The sequence below is a fragment of the Thalassophryne amazonica genome, chromosome 17, assembly GCF_902500255.1.
Source record: "Thalassophryne amazonica chromosome 17, fThaAma1.1, whole genome shotgun sequence".
In the NCBI taxonomy this organism is placed as follows: domain Eukaryota; kingdom Metazoa; phylum Chordata; class Actinopteri; order Batrachoidiformes; family Batrachoididae; genus Thalassophryne; species Thalassophryne amazonica.
Genome location: NC_047119.1, coordinates 30702751 through 30722725, shown reverse-complemented (window position 1 = coordinate 30722725; position 19975 = coordinate 30702751). Strand labels below are relative to the sequence as shown.

At 43.7% G+C, this 19975-nt stretch overlaps 2 protein-coding genes across 2 annotated transcripts in view; both read right to left on the bottom strand.

Moving 5' to 3' along the window:
* The window catches only part of LOC117530083 (synaptic vesicle 2-related protein-like), a 33369-nt gene extending 30853 nt beyond the window's left edge, over positions 1-2516 (bottom strand). The window contains 1 exon segment of the mRNA XM_034193018.1: positions 2499-2516. Coding sequence (XP_034048909.1) covers positions 2499-2516 — 18 coding nt within the window.
* A 1652-nt stretch (positions 2517-4168) lies between these two features.
* The window catches only part of LOC117529890 (synaptic vesicle 2-related protein-like), a 48870-nt gene continuing 33063 nt past the window's right edge, over positions 4169-19975 (bottom strand). Inside the window, 12 exon segments of the mRNA XM_034192785.1 lie at positions 4169-5175; positions 6909-6985; positions 6988-6997; positions 7084-7165; positions 7241-7352; positions 7486-7579; positions 11433-11440; positions 16522-16601; positions 17543-17616; positions 17709-17837; positions 18295-18420; positions 18517-18580. Of these exon segments, the coding sequence (XP_034048676.1) occupies positions 4945-5175; positions 6909-6985; positions 6988-6997; positions 7084-7165; positions 7241-7352; positions 7486-7579; positions 11433-11440; positions 16522-16601; positions 17543-17616; positions 17709-17837; positions 18295-18420; positions 18517-18580 (1087 nt within the window). The 3' untranslated portion in view covers positions 4169-4944.

Here is a 19975-nt window from a genome sequence, read left to right as displayed (position 1 = left end):
AAATCTTGGTTCCAAACCCACAAAATTAATGCCTCGCAGATGTGAAGAAATCATGAAAAACTGTGTTTATACAGCTGAATACTAGTTTAGTGATTCACAAGATTGCTAAAAAAGGAGTTTGAACATAATAGTTTTGAGTTTGTAGCGTCAACAGCAGATGCTACTATTATTGTGAACACCCCCTTTTCTACTTTTTTTTTACTAATAGCCCAATGTCATAGCCTTAAGAGTGTGCATATCATGAATGCTTAGTTTTGTTGGATTTGTGAGAATCTACTGAATCTACTGGTACCTTTTTTCCCATGTAACAATAAGAAATATACTCAAAACCTGGATTAATCTTTTAGTCACATAGCACTACTATTATCTGAACACTACTGTATATAATAGAATATATACGTATTATACACTAATAAGAGCACATTGAAGCATCATGCCAGTCAGTCGATCAGTTCAGAGCATACAGGGCAGTATCCTCAGCTAGCACCACCAACAGTATTCACATGCAGTACTTTTAAGATGGCTAATACCCCCGTCACACATAGCCGGAATCATGTAGAATGGTGTCAAAATTACGAATCGGTGCACATCTGAAAAGTGTTGGATTTCAGTTCCAAAACATTCTGACAATGTTCTGCGGAAGTCCACACAGTTGGTCGAAATTGTCTGGCGGCCTCGAGTGTGATGCACATGTTCAAACCCTCCAGGTGCCGTCGAGATGGGACACCTATCTGGCGGCGGTTCATGTGCAATCTGAGGACCATCTGACCGCAATTTACATATTCCCATGGCAGCAAAACGGGATCCAAAATGATATGAGTGCATGTGAGGGAACCTTGAGATGGATCTGGCACAGTATGCCTGCCGGTATGACCTGCACATGCCGCATATAATAATGCTCCCCTGAGGGCAAAGGAACTGTTGAAATGTATGTGGCACGCTTCATCATGACAATAATTCTGACTTATTATCATGTACAGTGAATGTGAACAGCGGCTATCAAGCCGAAACACCATCCGCAACTGTGTGCATGCAGCTGCAAATCTGAATAGGCTGTGATATCCACAATCAACCTTACAGTACAGATATTTGTCCATTCCTTCTCATGGGCAACTTAAATAATGTGAATACTGTCTCCATCATAACTGTATATAACACGGGCAGCTGCCCCTCTGCGTTGTGCATAGTAATGCATCATCCATGCACCAGGCTCAGAGCTGAAGGGATCTCACGCTGTAATAAGTGATCAACTTCTAACTCTGTAGAAGATATGACATGGAATTGTTGTGCCAGGACATGGTAGCATTAATAAACATGAATCTCACCTCCAACAGTGGTCCAGGAGTATTTCACAGCCCGGACGTGGATGTGGAGCCGAAACCAGCAGCCTGTGGTTAAAATTCTCTCACCCAAAATAAAAATTAAATCCATGCTATCGCAGCACCACTGTACTGAGTGGCATCATCTCACAATGTTTTAGTGCAAGACTTGGTGAAATCTGACTCCGCAAACCCATTTTGTGGGGAAATTTCACATTAATAATCTTTATTTTATCCTGTTTACATCCAGATGACACAAACCATGACAAAATGTAAGCATTACACAAAGCCTGATGATTAGAGGACAATCTCTGCATTTTTTGTTTTGTGCTTGGTGGTGACCACAGCCTGTGTTGCTAAGGAGGAGCAGCCAGAAAAACGTCCTAATGTGCAGGGTGCTGCAATTGCCAGCCTATCTGGGGAAGGGGGCACACCAGCGCCAAGCATGACAGAGGTCGAGGCTGGTACACAACCGAGTTGATCGACCAAATCGGAGACGAGCAACAATGCTGTGGCCACTGTGACAAGGTACAGGGAGAGTTTTATGAAAAATGGCAGAATGGAAACCGAAATTCTTGAGGTACCGAGACAAATTTTCATTCTTTGAAATTTTGTTATGAGACAGCGGCATGCATTATTTCATTCTTCTATGTTTTAAAGGATGTGTCACACCAAAATCATAACATTTCTGAGTTTTTTGACAGCGTTTATGTAGCTTTGAGGAAAACATCCCAGCATGCGCTTGAATGAAATGTAGCTGCTAACATTAAGAATGGAGCCACAGATTAATTGCAAAATTTGCATAAGTGTGATGTTGTGTTATGACTTGTTTTAAGTGATAACTACTCATTTTGCCGCTCTCCACTGTGAGAATGCAGCCTGCTAAAAACCGTCTGTACTAGAGGTTCAGCTTTGTGCCCATTGATAAGTGTTGTCATTGATATAACTGTGAAAAATCTAAGAAATACATCTGTGTGATTAGACAGCCTGAAAAACAGCGGAGCTTTCCATGTGTGCCTACACAGTGGGAGCTATAATGGGGTGAAAACAGAGTGCTGCTCTGTTATAGAGAACAGACTCTGCACACATCAAGGCAGACTCTCTCAAAGTAACACAAAAATAAAAGTCTACCAGTTCCACTGAGGAGAACAAAACAAAAGGAACAGGGCACTCACCCACTTGCTGAATGATTCCCATGATTAAATTTGTAAAGTCAACACATCAAAGAGGTCACACACAGACCACATGTAATCGCCAGCTGGAGAACAAGCCTGACGGCAGCTTTGTCATCAGCTCGTCACAAAGTTCTCTCATGATTCTGTCATGTTAGATAGAAAGGCCATTCTGCTGAAAATAACATTCTGACTTTTTCCAGTGTAAGAAATACATCTGTGTGTTCAGGCAGCCTGTAAAAACAATGTCGTGGAGACATTCCACGTGCGCATTCACAGTGGTAGTAAAATAGCATTCTACGACACAAACAGCAGCATCATATGTTAGGATCCAAATCTGACAGAAATTTCGGGTTGAAGTGTATCGCCTCCTGTCTGTACATCCTCTGTAAGTCACTACTTTCGATTGAAAGCTCAGACATTTGGTTATTGGACGTAGCAGCATTTTTTCACTGTCAGCCATTGGGATGCTTCTGCTTTTCCTAAAATGTACATCACACACTGAGAAATGTGGAGTAAGACATTTCCTCTCATTCTGCTGCTCGCAGAGTGAGAGGAATAATTGCAATAAAATACATCAGCGACCATTAATTATTACTGCATGTACGTGGATAGACTTACAATCATGAATACTTTGATGATGTGTGATAACTGGGATGGTAAATAACATGTGACATGTTCTTGTTGCGCACCTTTTTTTTTTAATCGAAAGGATGATGTTTGGGGTTATTTTTCCATTCTTTTCCATTTTTTTTGAGGGGAGCAGGAGAAGCTGGACAAGAACAAGGTGAGAATTTAACACTTTGAAGTGAATGCCCCCAGCCTGGTGATATTGTGACTTGGGAATTCAAACTTTTCAAATTGAAAATTATGCACCAAATGTGTAAAAAAGTCTGGAATCTCTCACATTTTCAATAGTCTTTCTGTACATTCTTTTTTTTCAAATACGTTTATGCACATCTCGTAACCTGTATACAGTGTGTCAATGAAACATAAACATTTTATAAATTTCACAAATCAACAATTCAGCACAGAGTCAGACCAGAAACAGCGCTACAAGACTGCATTTATGTCTTAGGACTTCAGGACACAAGGTTGGATGGGACCTTGAGTGGAAGCATTGCACGTGCTCTTTGGGTGATAGTTGCCAACAGCACCGCTATACTAAAAATGTCTGAGGAAAACCCTGAATCCTAAATACTAAAATATGGTTATCCCACCCCAGCTATTACTGGGTGCTGCTAATGTAAGTCTGCACAGCTGCTGCACACTATTCTGAGGGTGATAAAGTTGAATGCATAATTGGTGTGATTATGCTGCTCTGTTTATGAAGATAAAATCTCTCCTGATGCAGTTTGAGCAGTGAAAATAATAAATAAAATGTCTGCAGGACACAAAGCCTATCATGCGCCTGTTTTGTGGAACGATCTCCCTGCAGAGATAAAACAGTCAGATTCCGTAGAGACATTCAAGTCCAGACTGAAGACACATCTATTGTCCCACCTGTGTGGCTACTGGCATAGTATGGAACTATGCTTCCTATCCCTTTAACTCATCTTATTAGCAGCAGAACAGATCTCACCCTCCCTTCATCTAAATTTTGGGTCTGTTAGTGAAGCTCATGGCTAGCTGCCAGTTACCTCAGTATTCTCTCTGTTTCCCTGTTGATTTACTGCTGGTGAACTCATACCTTAGGTGTAGTATTTCCGACTAACTGATTCTGCTCTTTTTCTCTCTGCGCAAAGCACTGATGACATCATGCAAGACTGATGGCTGTGCACCACAGGGCTCTTGACTGACCACAAGATGCCCTGGCTGAAGCTGCTGCAGCACAATGCAGTGTGCTTTTGGAATGTACTCCTACATGATGAAGTGATGGATCAAGGCTGGCCTCGCATCCCAGGGCACTGGACGACCTCATGCCAATGACTGTGTGATCATCTCAGTAATGCACTTTGTTTTTGATGCTATTTTGGTTTTTCTGTTTTACTGTTCTTTAGCTTGGTAGAAACCTTGTAACTGGTAGAATGGCCTAAGCAGTGGGTCACCTCTCTGAGTCTGGCCTGCTTGAGGTGTCTTCCTCAACATCATCAGAGGGAGTTTTTCCTTACCACTGTCACCTGTGTGCTTGCTCTAGGGGCTGGTAATGTTAGACCTTACTTGTGTGAAGCGCCTTGAGGCAGCTTTGTTGTAATTTGGTGCTGTGTAAATGAAATAAATTTAAATTGACCCTTGATTGAGTAAGCGGGTATAGAGCATGAATGGACTGGGATGATGTAGATAAATTGATTTATTGAAGGATACAAACGGGTTGCGTTAAAGTGCACACCTTGAATCAAACCCTGGCCTATAAGTTGGTAGTCCAACTCCTATGCCACAGAGCCACTTGTGTGACAGCCTAAGCACAGTGTACAGTCCACACAAAAGAGCCTTCACCCCACTTGTCACAAGATTCATTTTGTCATTGAGATAGGTGAGGTATTATTGGTTTGCCTCTCATCTGGCTTACTTTGCTGAAAGGGTGGTTGTGACATCACCTGCTCTCTGGTTTCTTGGAGTGTACTGGACTCCTGCAGACCTCTGCCCAATGTTTCAGTGGATAGGATAAAACATACAGCACCAGCCAGGATGCAAGAGCCACAGTACACCGACAAGGTGAAATACAAGGAGGTCCTGAGCAGCACCTGGAACCAAAATACAACAGCTGAAGAACAAACAACCTTTTCAGAAGATCTAGTCAGATTTTGATCAAACGTAGCAGGTATGTTGGGCCTATGGACAGGAAGGAGTGATTGATTTTGAATAGGACTGGTGAAGAGGTCAAGGTGAAATGTCCAATCGCAAGCTCATACATAGGAAAATGGAAAATTATTTACAAATGCATGTGAATAATTTAAAGTTTGTGAATTTGTTTCAAAGCTGATGCACTTTATCTGCACATGCCTGATACTTTAATACAACCCCAATTCCAATGACGTTGGGACATTGTGTAAAATGTAGATAAAAACAGAATACAATGATTTGCAAATCCTCTTCAACCGATATTCAATTGAATATAGCACAAAGACAAGATATTTTATGTTCAAACTGAAAACTTTATTGTTTTTGTGTAAATATTTGCTCATTTTGAAATGGATGCCTGGAACACATTTCAAAAAAGCTGGGACAGTGGTACGTTTACCACTGTGTTACATCACCTTTCCTTCTAACAACACTCAATAAGCATTTGGGAACTGAGGACACTAATTGTGAGTTTCATGATTGGTATAAAAGGAGCATCCCCAAAAGGCTCAGCTGTTCACAAGCAAAGATGGGACGAGGATCGCCACTTTGTGAACAGCTGCATTAAAAAAATAGTCCAACAGTTTAAGAACAATGTTTCTCAATGTTCAATTGCAAGGAATTTAGGGATTCCATCATCTACAGTCCATAATATAATCAGAAGATTCAGAGAATCTGGAGAACTTTCTACACGTAAGCGGCAAGGCTGAAAACCAACATTGAATGCCCGCTAAGGTGGCACGGCATTAAAAACCGACATCATTGTGTAAAGGATCTTACCGCATGGGCTCAGAAACACTTCAGAAAACCATTGTCAGTTAACACAGTTCGTCGCTACATCTACAAGTGCAAGTTAAAACTCTACCATACAAAGTGAAAGCCATACATTAACACATCCAGAAATGCCGCAGCCTTCTCTGGGCCCAACCTCATTTGAAATGAACAGACGCAAAGTGGAAAAGTGTGCTGTGGTTTGATGAGTCCACATTTCATATTGTTTTTGGAATTCATGGACATCGTGTCTTATGGACAAAAGAGGAAAAAGACCATTAAAACAGTGCATGTACTAGACTGGCCTGCCTGCAGACCAGACGTGTCGCCCATTGAAAATGTGTGGCATATTATGAAGCACAAAATACGATAACAGAGACCCAGGACTGTTGAACAACTGAAGTAAATCAAGCAAGAATGGGAAAGAATTCCACCTACAAAGCTTGAACAATTAGTGTCCCCAGTTCCCAAATGCTTATTGATGTGTTAGAAGGAAAGGTGATGTAACACAGTGGTAACATACCACTGTCCCAGCTTTGTTGAAATGTGTTGCAGGCATCCATTTCAAAATGAGAAAATATTTGCACTAAAACAATAAAGTTTATCAGTTTGAACATTAAATATCTTGTCTTTGTGGTGTATTCAATTGAATATAGGTTGAAGAGGATTTGCAAATCATTGTATTCTGTTTTTATTTACATTTTACACAACGTCCCAACTTCATTGGAATTGGGGTTGTATGTTAGTGTGATGTCACTGTGCTCTGTGTGCTTTTCATCTAGTTGAAAATCACTTTACAGGATTCCACACCCCCCAAAAATAAGCACTATATGGCAAATATAAACAAGTATTATATCCTGCATACCTGTGCAACAAATGGTGTAATCAGGGCACCAATTCGAGACATTGCAGTACAAATCCCCATTCCCACACCTCTAACTCTGTAGGGAATACCTGAAGCAGCAGATTGGAGCACAATTTGACAAATTAACTAATCCAAGATGTAATATAAAAGTGCAAAAAATGTTCCGTAGCACTACCTCTGATGTGTAAACAAATGCAGCTTGAAATCCTCCAGAGATGAAGGCTCTGGCAATAAAGATGATGATTGTAACACCCACCCTACCAAAGCAGGAGGCAGTCTTAATTCTTTTCACATTGTTGTTCCAGTATGATTAAAATTACACAGAAACATACCTGCCCATACAAGCATACAATGGCAACATGAACAAGGCAAACATGAAGAAGGACAGTGCCATGGCTTTTTTCCGGCCAATGTAATTGACTGCAATAATGCTTATAAGAATTCCTGCAACAATACAGGAAACACCCCTGAAAATGCTTTTGAGGCATTCTTGGCAACTGCAGCATATTCTAAACATCTTTACTATTCCAAAATGAATTACACAACTGTGAGAGAATGTAAAAAGAGGACATTTCACCTGGAAATTCAGCAAAAGTTACCCATAGAAGGTCTCTGTAATCAGCTGGGGTTAAATATTTGCATTGTAGACTGCAGCTTTGGTTCAATTTTGGCTCCTGTGATCACTAGAATGATGGAAAACACTTTGATTTAGTCATGTTATTGACGAGTAATATTGTGAACATATATACACTGTTAATTTTTTTTAGTGGAAAACAAACAAATAAAAAACAAAACATAAACTGGCAGCTGTGGTTGCTAGAGCCACTCTGTCAAAAATAAAGTAAAAATATGTAAACATCTTTACAGAAAATACTATAAATTTTACAGCACAAAACAGTTGTAATTTGGGGGGGATAAGAAAAAGGAGCCGAGTGTGAAGCGTCCAGGATGAAGATCAGCACCTCCAAATCCGAGGCCATGATTCTCGACCGGAAAAGGGTGCTTTGCCCTCTTCAGGTCGGTGGAGTTTCCTTGCCTCAAGTGGAGGAGTTTAAGTATCTCGGGGTCTTGTTCACGAGTGAGGGATGGATGGAGCATGAGATTGATAGACGGATCGGTGCAGGCATCTGCAGTGATGCGGTCACTGTATCGGACCGTACGTGGTGAGAGAGAGCTGAGTAGGGGGGCAAGCTCTCGATTTACCGATCGATCTACGTTCCGACCCTCACCTATGGTCATGAGATTTGGCACATGACCGAAAGAACGAGATCGCGAGTACAAACGGCCAAGATGAGTTTCCACCGCAGGGTGGCTGGGCGCTTCCTTAGAAATAGGGTGAGGAGCTCGGGTCACTCGGGAGGAGCTCAGAGTCGAGCTGCTGCTCCTCCACATCGAAAGGAGTCAGTTGAGGTGGCTCGGGTATCTTTCCGGATGCCCCCTGGACGCCTTGCTGGAGAGGTGTTCCGGGCACGTCCCATTGGGAGGAGGCCCCGGGGAAGACCCAGGACACGCTGGATGGGACTACATCTCTCGGCTGGCTTGGGAATGCCTTGGGGTTCCCCTGGAGGAGCTGGGGAGGTGTGTGTGGATCGGGAGGTCTGGGCGGCTTTGCTTGAGCTGCTGCCCTAGCGACCCGACTCCGGATAAAGCGGAAGAAAATGGATGGATGGATGGAAGAAAAAGGAGAATGTAGTCCAGGCAAGCTTGAACTGGGGATATTTGTTTTGAGAAACAAGCACACTAGCTGCTTGTGTGAATTAGTCTGAAAATGTAATGAAGTGTAGAAGGCATTCTATTTCATTACTCTTGACCATCAGAGGGCGGTGCTTAGTACCTGAATTATTCCATGCGTGTATGCGCAGACGTCAAGTCTTATACTAACAAATTCACATAGTGGGAGTGATCGGTGTGACATCAGTGACAATATATGAGCGCACGTCACCCAGTATTCAGTCCAGTATCCAAGACCACGAGTTCTTTACTCTGTTACGCTTCGCTGTCAGTGAGTAACCCCGCTTACTGCGGGTGATCGATTGGTGGCTTCTGCTCTCGGTCAGTAATTCAGTTTACTACGAATGAGCGATGGTTGCTTAAATTGTTACCGCTAATATGTGCTTGACATGACATGTCGCGCTGTGGGACATGCCGTACTGTCTTGACCGCTGTGATATGAATGTTTAATTTGTTTAATTTTTGGACACTGTCCTGTGAGTGTCTGCACTCCCTGTTGCACTGTTGCTCTAAATGTCTCCCTTACTTTTACACCCACACACACACACACACACACACACACACACAGTAGCTGTCTGGTGCCTCTGAGCCCAGAGTATGGCCATACTTTATGCCTATCCTGTCTCGGACATGGACACTTGAAACAAGCACTCACGAATGATGCTTGCTTCATTTGTATTTCTATGCTATTGAATGGCAGATTGGCTAGACTGGCCAGACATGAAGCAGAGATGTCCTATGCAACACTGGCATCACACTAACGTAAGTGACCCCATGCTGAACCCCTTACTGCTACAGTAAAGAAGGGTACCCATGACCTGATCTTGTCAGATAAAGTTGGCAACCTAGCCTCTGAATTTGCTCAGATAAAGTCATTGCTTTTTTCTCTGCAGCTTCTACTGCTCCTGTCATGAAGCAGTTGGCACCTTCCTGTGATTATAGTGAGGAGGAACTGCCCCCCCATCTCACACTGACAGCCATCATGATGACGATGTGATGTCGATTGGGGCATTTGAGTCATTATTTAGTGGGCAAGCCAGGTCGCATTGGGGCCAAAGAACAGAGGGAATGTTCCCCCCATCCTTCCACCACGGACTCCCACACTTTAGACAGTGACTTTCTACAGGTGGCTGAGTCTGGCCTGTCCATTGTTACACAGGCCTTCAGTTGGCCTTATCACGGCTTGGTGTAGATGCTCCTCCAACGGAGACTGCCTCTTCTTGTGCCTTTTTTAGGGATATTTGGAAACCAGCTTTCAGTGTCCCACCGTCCTTGCTATATATTGAAGAGCTGCAGAAGTGCCAGCCTGATCGTAAATCTTTCACCCATATGCAACAGGATTGCAGGGCACTCTGTGTGCTCCACAGTATGGCTTAGACCACATGCCTTCAGTGGATAGTGCTGTTAGTAGCCTGGTTGTAGCACCGGCTGATGCTGCTCGGCCAGAGCCATGACCTCAATGTAGGGTCACTGATGACCTCCTTACCAAGAGCTATGACACAGTGGCTTGAATTGGTCATCTGGGGGAACTCCCTGTCTCACCTTTCCCTTGCACTTTCACGATTTCTCCAGGACAATGGTGCTGACACTGGCACACAGAGCCTGAGTTATGCTTCACTCCTGGCTTTTGCGTACATATCACGAGAGCTTGGCAGGCTGATGTCCACCCTGACCATAGCCCAGTGCCAGGTGTGGTTGGCTCAATCGCTCTTGTCTGAGCCTTGGAGGGGATCACTACGCACCCTGTCTGTTGTCCCAGGCCAGATTTTTGGTCCGGTGGCCCAACAGACCCTGGAGCATGCTGTTCAGGTTAACAGGTCTTGGGAGCAATTTGCCAAATTACAGTGCACTCCCAGGCACCAACCAAAGCACAGAGGTGGCTTCCAACCTGCTAATGGATGTGCTCCCTGGGATTGTGGTCTACGGCGTCAGACCTCTGAGCAGACCACCTTTCAACCACCCATGGGTGGACCACCCAGAAATGGCCAGCGGGATGGACAGGCCCGTTATGGTCGCTTCTCAATATCATCACGGGTCCACAGCAGTTGGGTTTAGCACCCAGTACAGAGTCACTGGTCATTTTTCCCAGACACAACTCGACCGGTAGCAGGAGTTGATCTGAGATCAGTGGTTGATTTCCACATTGGTCAGGTGCTACAATATTCAGTTCAGTTGCCGTCCCCTCAAGTTCAATGGTGTAAAAGTCACAGTTGGTACAGACCCAGAGAGGTCTCTTTTTCTCAGGCAGGAAATTCTGTAGCTCCTGAAGAAAGGAAGCCATAGAGTAGGTCCACAGTTCAGATCACCTACGGGGGTTCTATTCAACTTATTTTGTAGTTCCAAAAAAGGATGGTGGCTTTCGTCCTATCCTCGGCCTCAGAAAGTTAAATCAGTATGTGAAAGTGCAGCATTTTCGCATGCTCCGCACAATGGAAGTTCTCTAGGCAATTTGATTGGGAGACTGGTTTACCAGTGTGGACCTGAAGGACACCTATTTCCACATCCTGGTGTTAGTTCACAACAGGCAGTTCCTCAAGTTTGCCTTCGAGGGACGGGCCTGGGTACGGCAGCAGCACTCTCTGCCTTGCAGACTTGTGGGATAGGGATTCGTCTCTATTTAGACAACTGGCTTGTGTGCGCTCCGAGCAAGCAGCAAGCACTCGATGACACTCAGACCCTACTGCACCACGTGTCACAGCTAGGGCTCACTGTGAATTTTTCAAAGAGCTCCTTGACTCCATGCCAAGAGGGGTTTTTTATTGGAATTGTGATTGACTCACTGGCAGTAACAACACCCTTTCCTGCGAAGGGTGGATGACATTCTCACTCTGTTCTGCCATGTTTGCAGGAATGCCGGACTGACTTACGGTCTACTATTCTAGCTGATGTGGAAACTGACTGCAGTGTCAGCAGTCGTACCTCTGGGACTCTTGTCCTTACAAATTTGGCTCAACAGCCTGGGCCTCAACCCCACGCTACATCAACACAGGACTGGACATCTTTCAGCTCAGTCCTTCCGACATCTTCGCCCCTGGGCAGAAAGGGAGCTCATAACACGTGTTGTTCCTCTGGCCTCTCTATCCTTCCACCAGGATGTCATTCTAAAAGATGCCTCACTTTCTGGCTGGGGTGCAGTGTGGAACCACAGAATAATCAGGGGTGTCTGGAGCCCTCGGAAGAGGCTCGAGCACATCAATGTGCTTGAGCTGTGGGCTATCCACCTAGCTCTGAGCCATTTCTCCCCTGCCCTAGAGGGGAAACATGTGCTTGTTCGGTCAGACAACACATCAACAGTCTACCATATAAACCATCAAGGAGGCACCAGGTCTTTTCATTCCCTAAGAGCCCAGAAGCTTCTCCAGTGGGATCTGCCTCGCATGCAGAGTCTCAGGGCTGTGCGTCTCCTGGGCGTACAGATCTACACTGCAGATTTCTTTTTATGAGAGAAACCACCGCCGGGCGAGTGGCGACTCAACCCAGATGTGGTTCTAATGATCTGGGACAGGTTTGGCAAGGCGGAAGTCAATCTGTTTGCCTCGAGCGCCACAACACACTGTCGCCGGTGGTTCTCTCTCTCAGAACCACAGAACCCACTGGGCCAAGATGTGCTGGCTCACCCTTGGCCAGCACATCTACTGTATGCGTTTCCTCCTCTTCCGGTGATCATACTGACACTACCCAGAATTTGCATGACCAATCACACAGTGTTACTGGTACCCCTGTACTGGCCGGGCAGGACATGGTTCCCCATGATTCTGATGCTCCTCAGTGGAGAGCTGTGGCCTGTCCCTCAGAGAAGGGACCTTATGTCACAGTTGGACAGGAACATTTCGCATCCACATCCAGAGCGTCTTCCTTCAGCTGTATATGTGGTCCCTGAAGGGCCAAACTCCATGTTGAACTCTTGTGATCTAGCTGTCATGCAGACTATACTGAATGCTCCTGCGTCCTCCACTAGGGCATTATATGACAATAGATGGAAGCTTTTTAACCCGTAGGTGCAGTACGCAGGGTGTGGACCCTGAGTGTTGTCCTGTGCCAGTGTTGCTTAGCTATCTTCAAACACTGCTTGACACTGGTATTTCTGTTTCTACAATTAAAGTTTATGTTACTGCTGTCTCTGCTCACCACACTATGGTGGATGGATGCTCAATAAGGTTGCACCCCCTGATATGTCATTTTTTTAAGAGGTGCTCTTCGGCTTCGGCCACTGAGCATTGCATGTGTGCCATCCTGGGCTCTTCCATTGGTCCTTGAGGGCTTATGTTCTTCGCCGTTTGAGCCACTGGATGCCAGTAACCTCAGATGATTGTCTATTAAGACTGCATTCCTGCTTGTTATTACCGCAAAGCACATTGGCAAGCTCCATGCCTTGTCAATTGCTGAGAACTGTGTGCGCTAGAATTCTGATGGGTCAGAGGTTACTCTATGGCTGAACCTTAACCTTTTATCAAAGACGGGTTTTTCCTTCAATGCTAACCAGCCGGTTACCTCATCTGTCTTTGTGCCACAATCTAGTACAGAGACTAATTCTAGTCTGTTCCGCCCTGTTCGTGCACTTAGATGTTACGCTGAATTGACAGCTGCATTTTGCAAAAAATGATGCTATGTTTGTCTACTGTGGGGGGCCCAGGAAGGGCTGTGCCTTGTCCAAGCAAAGACTGTCGCAGTGTATTGTTGACACTATATTGCAAGCTTACAGGAACGATGACCGTCAGCCTCCTCCAGTGACATGTCATTCAACCCGGGGCATATCCACCTCTGTGCTGCCCTGAGAGGTGTTCTGTTGATTGACATCTGTACTGCAGCAATGTTAGCGTCCTCCTGTACTTTCACCCGCTTCTACAGAGTTAATGTGGCTGCTCCTCTCACTGTGGTGACGCCATATTATTGGCCTCTTCATACTGCAACTGAGGTTTGGTAAGTCCACACTTGAGGTTTGGTAAGTCCACACTCCTCACGACCTTGTTGATATGAAGTCATCCAGGTGCTAAGCACCACCCTCTGGTGGTCAGGAGGAATCAAACAGTTTGACAGTTAAGTGTGTAATTACGGTTCTATGAATTCCGGATGACTGCCAGAGTTGGTTGTCACTTGGAGTCTACGTGATAGATTCCAAAAGGACTGAAAGCTGGGTGACGTGCTCTCATACACTGTCGCTGACATCACCCAGGTCACGCCCACTTTTTTGGTATAAGATGCGACCTCTCCACATGTGCTTGAAACAATTCAGGGGCTAAGTACTGCCCTTTGGCGGTCATCCAGAATTCATAGAACATACGTAACTCTCATTTTATTTTACTGATATCTAGCCAACTGTTCTAAACAGAAATTATTTTTTTCAGAACTCCTTATATTGGCTTACTTTGTAAAGTAAGTAAGTCCCTTCGGCTGCTCCCTTGTTTGTACTTGGGGTCGCCACAGCAAATCCAAGGTGGATCTGCATGTTGAATTGGCACAAGTTTTACGCCGGATGCCCTTCCTGGCGCAACTCCACATTACATGGAGAAATGTGGCAGGGGTGGGATTTGAACCCGGAACCTTCTAAACTGAAACCAAGCGCATTAACCACTTGGCCACCACCCCTGCTATTGGCTTACTTTGTACAAATACAATAAAAATATTATAATATGTCAATATGATATAATGCTCACTTGTCACCTGAGAAAAAGCTCAGGTTCAAGACTGCCTGAAGCCTGTTTTTCTTACACAGTTGGAGCTGTGTTAGAACAATCAGATCAACATGTGGGTCCCATGCCAAAACTCCTGTGGTGGCCCTGAGCAAAATGGGAGCACGACCACAAGATGTTACTGAATTGGTGGTGGTGGTGGAGGAAAATATTTTTAGAAAATAAAAGTTGCTGTTGGATTTAGTGGATTAAAATGTAACGTACAACAGTTTTGTACCAGTAAAATTTACAGGTTGTTCTGTCAAGGTAATTTAGTCCATGAGCCAGTCATCAGTTTGACCTAATCGATACCACTTAAGGTGATGACATGACACTTAGAATTCAGCCTCAGTGTACCATGGCCTACACAAAAATGTATGACAGCCATCCCAGGGTGGCAGCTGTAGCCAGGTAGAGGTCAATGAAGAATTACACAGAGGTCCAAATTTAAAAATCCTCCAGTCATATTGAAAACTATACCACATTATTTATCTGATCATAATGATTCCAAAAAGGTGTAGTTTTGACTATCTGTGACTGAATTTTCTGGAGTTATGGGGTAAAAACAGCAAAAATGATGATAAAGGCCAGTTTCAGTTTGTACAGGGGTTAAAAGTTAAAGCTGCTCCAATTTCAGTAAAAATTATGCCATAATTTGCAGCTGCCACCCTGGAATGGCTGTCATACATTTCTGTGTAGGCCATGCAGTGGCGGCTGCTGGTCTGTCAAAGAGGGGAAGCTCATTGTCGGCTTACATCATAAAATGTGTCAATTTATTTATATGTAAATCAAATATGTAAATTGTCATAACAGTCCCTAGTTGCACAAGCATTTCACAATTTATATCTCGATTACATACAGTATTTTATGATGGCACAATTACCAAGTGGTTACTGCGCTTGGTTTCAGTGCAGAAGGTGCCCGGTTCAAACCCCACTCCTGCCACATTTCTCCATGTAATGTGGAGTTGTGTCAGGAAGCGCATCCAGCATAAAACTTGTGCCATAATCAACATGCAGGTCCACCTTGGATCTGCTGTGGCGACCCAGAGTGAAAACAAGGGAGCAGCCGAAGGGACTTACACAAATATTAGTAATGTTTTTAAAGAAAAATAGAAAAAATGTCAAGAAGCACACAGAACCTTTATTATTAAACATACATAACAGAGTCTGTTTCCTGACATTTTTCCATGCAAATGTTATTTTAAAGATTGGCCTGCAGATGTCGCCATATGTAATTGTATCAAAGCTTCAAAACACGTAACCATTGCTTCAGATTAATTCAGTGTTTCAATACGCTTCGGTTTCTAGGTCACTAATTTTCATGAATAAAATACATCCACAACCACTCACTATTACTACATATGCCCGGATAGACTTATAATTATGAATACTTTGATGTTGTGTTGTGAACCAGGAATGTTAATTAACGTGCAATGACTTTTAAACACTTACTGTTGAACAAAGCAGAGAGTAACTCACCGAGATCATGTCACATAACGTCTAATCCAGTGTGCTTCTCTGTGCGCCTTTAAAACAGACTGATTTATAGCGTGCACGCGCAAAACACACTTTAGCATAAATTTAAAAATGTATAAATATGAAAAAATGTGCAACCCAATTCTCGTTCCTATAGCTGTCAATGAAAATGGGATTCAGCCTTTCGACTGATCATCCAATCATTGTGCAGAACTCTAGTGTCCCGGCCTGCCCACAGCTCCATTCACCCCGGAGATGCTCAGTATCCAGGGGCGGAACAAAATCGTGGTTTTATCCAATGACCATCGCGTTTTGTGGCAATGAAAACTTTTCCAGGCAGTCCCATTAAAGTGAACGGATACTCAGCTTCTACAGGAAAATGCATTGATCACAGACCGTATAAGAAATAGATTTATGAGAAGTTAAAAAAAATAGTCAATCGATTTGTGATAAGTAGCTGATTCTTAACGAACTCATCTTCAAAATGACCGTGTTCTAACGCATTTGCAGTGAATGAAATGATAAACTGTACATATCTGAACTATTAATTTTTTGACATTTTATAGGAAGGTAAGCTTCCCTTGCATTCTTTGAGAAACCACCTCTGAGGCCATGGTACACTGAGACTGGGTTCTGAATGTCGTTTCGTCATCTTAAGTGGTACCAAAAACCTGCTTGGCCTATGGACTAATGTACTTTACTTTAAATGTTTCTATTTATTTATTTCTTTTTTACCTGTAGCACACATGCTTCCAGTTTGGAAGACCTCAGTTGTCAGAAGGATTATCCCATAATAGGAGAAGGCATTTACAAACCTGGTGATAAAACAAGAGCAACTGGATTTAAGACCATCAACAAGAGATCAGTTTGTCACACTTAAATCATGATAATTTTAGAAGCATTTGTCTGTTTATCTGGTCCCCTACCAGGACCTTTGAGGAATTCACACCAAATGTGGTATGTGCATGAAAGCCAACCCGGGAATTGGCCTTAAGGAGTTTGCTTTGGCAAAGGGCAAGGTCTTTTGGATCAATAGTCTAAATTTTAGTTTGTCTGTCTGTTTGTTCTCCTACTCCTCCAAGGTCTTTGGGTCGATTTCCATCAAACTTGACGTGTAGATGACATTAACCCTAGAATTATCCTTAAAGAGTTTACTTTGGCAGAATAATGGTTAGCACTGTTGCCTCACAGAAAGAAGGTCATGGAATCTCTTCCTGTCTGAGCCTTTCTGTGTGCAGTTTCTGTGTTCACGTAGGTTTCCTCCGGGTACTCTGGATTCCTCCCACTTCCAAAGACATGCAGGTTAGATGAACGGGAAGCTTTAAATTGACTGTAGGTGAGACCCAGAGTACATAGTGATAAGGATGCTGAGGATGGAGCCACAAGGCAGGAGGAGATGAGGGAGGTTAAAGAGGAAGTTTATAGATGTGCTGAAGGAGGATGTGCAGCTGGCTGGTGTGACAGAGGAAGATGCAGAGGACAGGGTGAGATGGAAACGATTGATCTGCTGTAGCATCCCCTAACGGGAGCAGCCGAAAGAATAATAATAAGAAGGCTGTCTTCTGTCATCACCTTGTTGAATGTAACATTCCAGCTACCTCATACAAATATTCTTATTCCTGCACTCAAAAGCATTCATTATTTGAATCTTATTAAATTTAAAAGGGTTACCATCAGTGACTACCATCAGTCCTCCAAAATATCTACTGTATAGTTAAAAATCAGGCATTCAAGAAATTATACTTTCCACACTTACCATATGTATAACAAGAGAAGAGTCGTCTTGCGATACTGAACATTAAAGAGACTGGCAATTCTTCCACGAGTGTCCTGTGCAAATAAAAAAATACTAATCTGAGAACATTTTAAGCTTGGAGTATTACAATAAACACAAGAAGTCACATACACAATTGCAACCTCACCTGTTTTTGTGTGATTAGCCTCAGCTGAGGCAACGTCTTGCCATTCTCTTTGGCAATGCGTCTCAAAGTTTCCAGGGCTTTATCAGTTTTCCCCCTCAGCAGGTCAAAACGAGGGCTTTCAGGCAGCCACTGGTTAGTAGAAAACACGACATTCAAATGTCAAGTAAACTTATCTGGTCACAATCTGCTGCAAGATAAAATGCCCTCCATTCTGAGGATGCCTGTGAATCACCAGTGCCAAAACAACAAAAAACAAACAAACCCAAAAGTACAGAGCCTCTCATGTAGAACAGGTAGTTTACTGGATAATCTGGGATTGAATCCTGCTCATGCTACAGTACTTGTCTCAGTCCCCCCGGCTGTAAATGGATACCGGCCTCGGCTGGGGAAGTAACCTGTGTCAGACTGGCGTCCCTTTGTGGGTGGGTGGGAGTTGTAGACTCTCATCCTCTTCACACCACGGAATTTGGAGTTAAGCACAGGCACCAATGGGCCTCAGGGCCTATATAGGACTTACTTCAAGAAGGACTTGACATCATATAAAGAGTAAAATCTCTAGACATATTTTTATAAGTCCTGTACTTACAAAGGAGAAGCAAATAAAGATCGCAGTTGGTAAAGTGGAGATTCCAAGTAGCCACCTCCAGTTAAGGGTCTGCATTATCCACAGAGCCAGGATTACCTCCAACACAGCTCCTACGGACCAGAATACCTAACAAACATGTACAACCATACAGGAAAGACTTCATGACCACACTACAGCATCAACTCAATGATTCTTCAGTGAAATACAATAAAAGAACAGTACCTGTAACAACATGAGGGACAGGCCCCGTGCCTTCACTGGAAGGAATTCTGAGTACAGAGTCATCCTAGAACCATAATGAATGTTTGCACATGAGTCAATGAAACAGGTTAGCCAGAGTCTAAAAGCAGCTCTGCCTCATGTAAAGACAAACAGATGAGAACACTGTCATGTCAATTCATGCTCTTCATACAATAAGTCTAATTACACCATCACAGGATCATTGGGCCTCATTCACCAATATCTTCTTAAGAATCTTCTTTGATTCCTTCTTAATCTGTCCCTAAGAAGGTTCTTAACAAAACTCTGTCAGATTCATTAATGTGTTCTTTAACCGCAGAATTTTTCGCAACTGTGTTCTTAAGTTGATGAATTCCATCTCCTTGCAAACTGAAAGCACGTGCCTGGTGAGCCTCACATATGATTAGATTGACACACACTTGATGTTCATGAGCAGCTCATCAGCAGCGGGTTACTTAAACCCAGGTCATTCACAGCCATATTAATTCTCTAAGCTGAGCTTTCCGCAGCTCACTTCAAGGTAACTTGGCCAACTCTAATTTCCATATTAGAGCTCGTTGATGTTTTGGTGATTCTAGACACCCTCCTGCGCAGCTCCCATATCACATATGGTCCTGGCTCCCACGCCACCACCAAGCATTACGTCACTTTTGAACTCTCCGGCTCTCAGCTACAGAGCACATAGCTCTGCCACACTTCAGTTAAGTTCCTACTTGTCTATGAGATCCCGTTCTCACGCTGCTCCTGTTTGTGACTGTGCATGATTAAGAACTGTCTCCAAGAACTGTTTCCAAGAACTGTATGAACTCTGATAGTGAACCACTGAGAATTTTCCAAGCCGTTTCTAAAGTCAAGTCTTGCTTAATTGGAACTGCGTCACAAGACACGCAGCACCTGACCTCTGAAGATATTCATCAACTGTAAACGATTCCTGAACAGCAAACCTTATTTCCTAGACTGTGAACCTTATTTCCAGAATTGTGAACACTCCTGTTTTAAGCCTTCTGTGAACTGTCTGTCGTTAAAGGCTTCACTATTACGAGTACAATCATTCACCTTGGAGCATGCATCTTGGAGCAGATGCGTGCCTTGCAGTTGAAGTTAAAGATTTCAGAGGCCGGTGAATATTCTTAATTCATAATTGGGAATATTCTTAATTCATAATTGGGATTTGGTTGTGCAAGTGGAACTGTTAAAACATGTTTTTCACTGCTCAGACCATTACATTACAGACTTATCAAGCCTGAAGGTCAAATTGCCCGACTGCTTTCCTCCAGAGGAATTTTTTCGGCCTGGGGAACATTGGCTGTTTCTTATCTCAACTCACAAAGACAATAAACTGCTTTTCACAGGACTGACGCATGCTCCATTCCCTCCCCCCACCCACCACCTATCCCCCATCAACACTCCCCTCTCCGGCGCCTGCTAACGTCACTCCTTT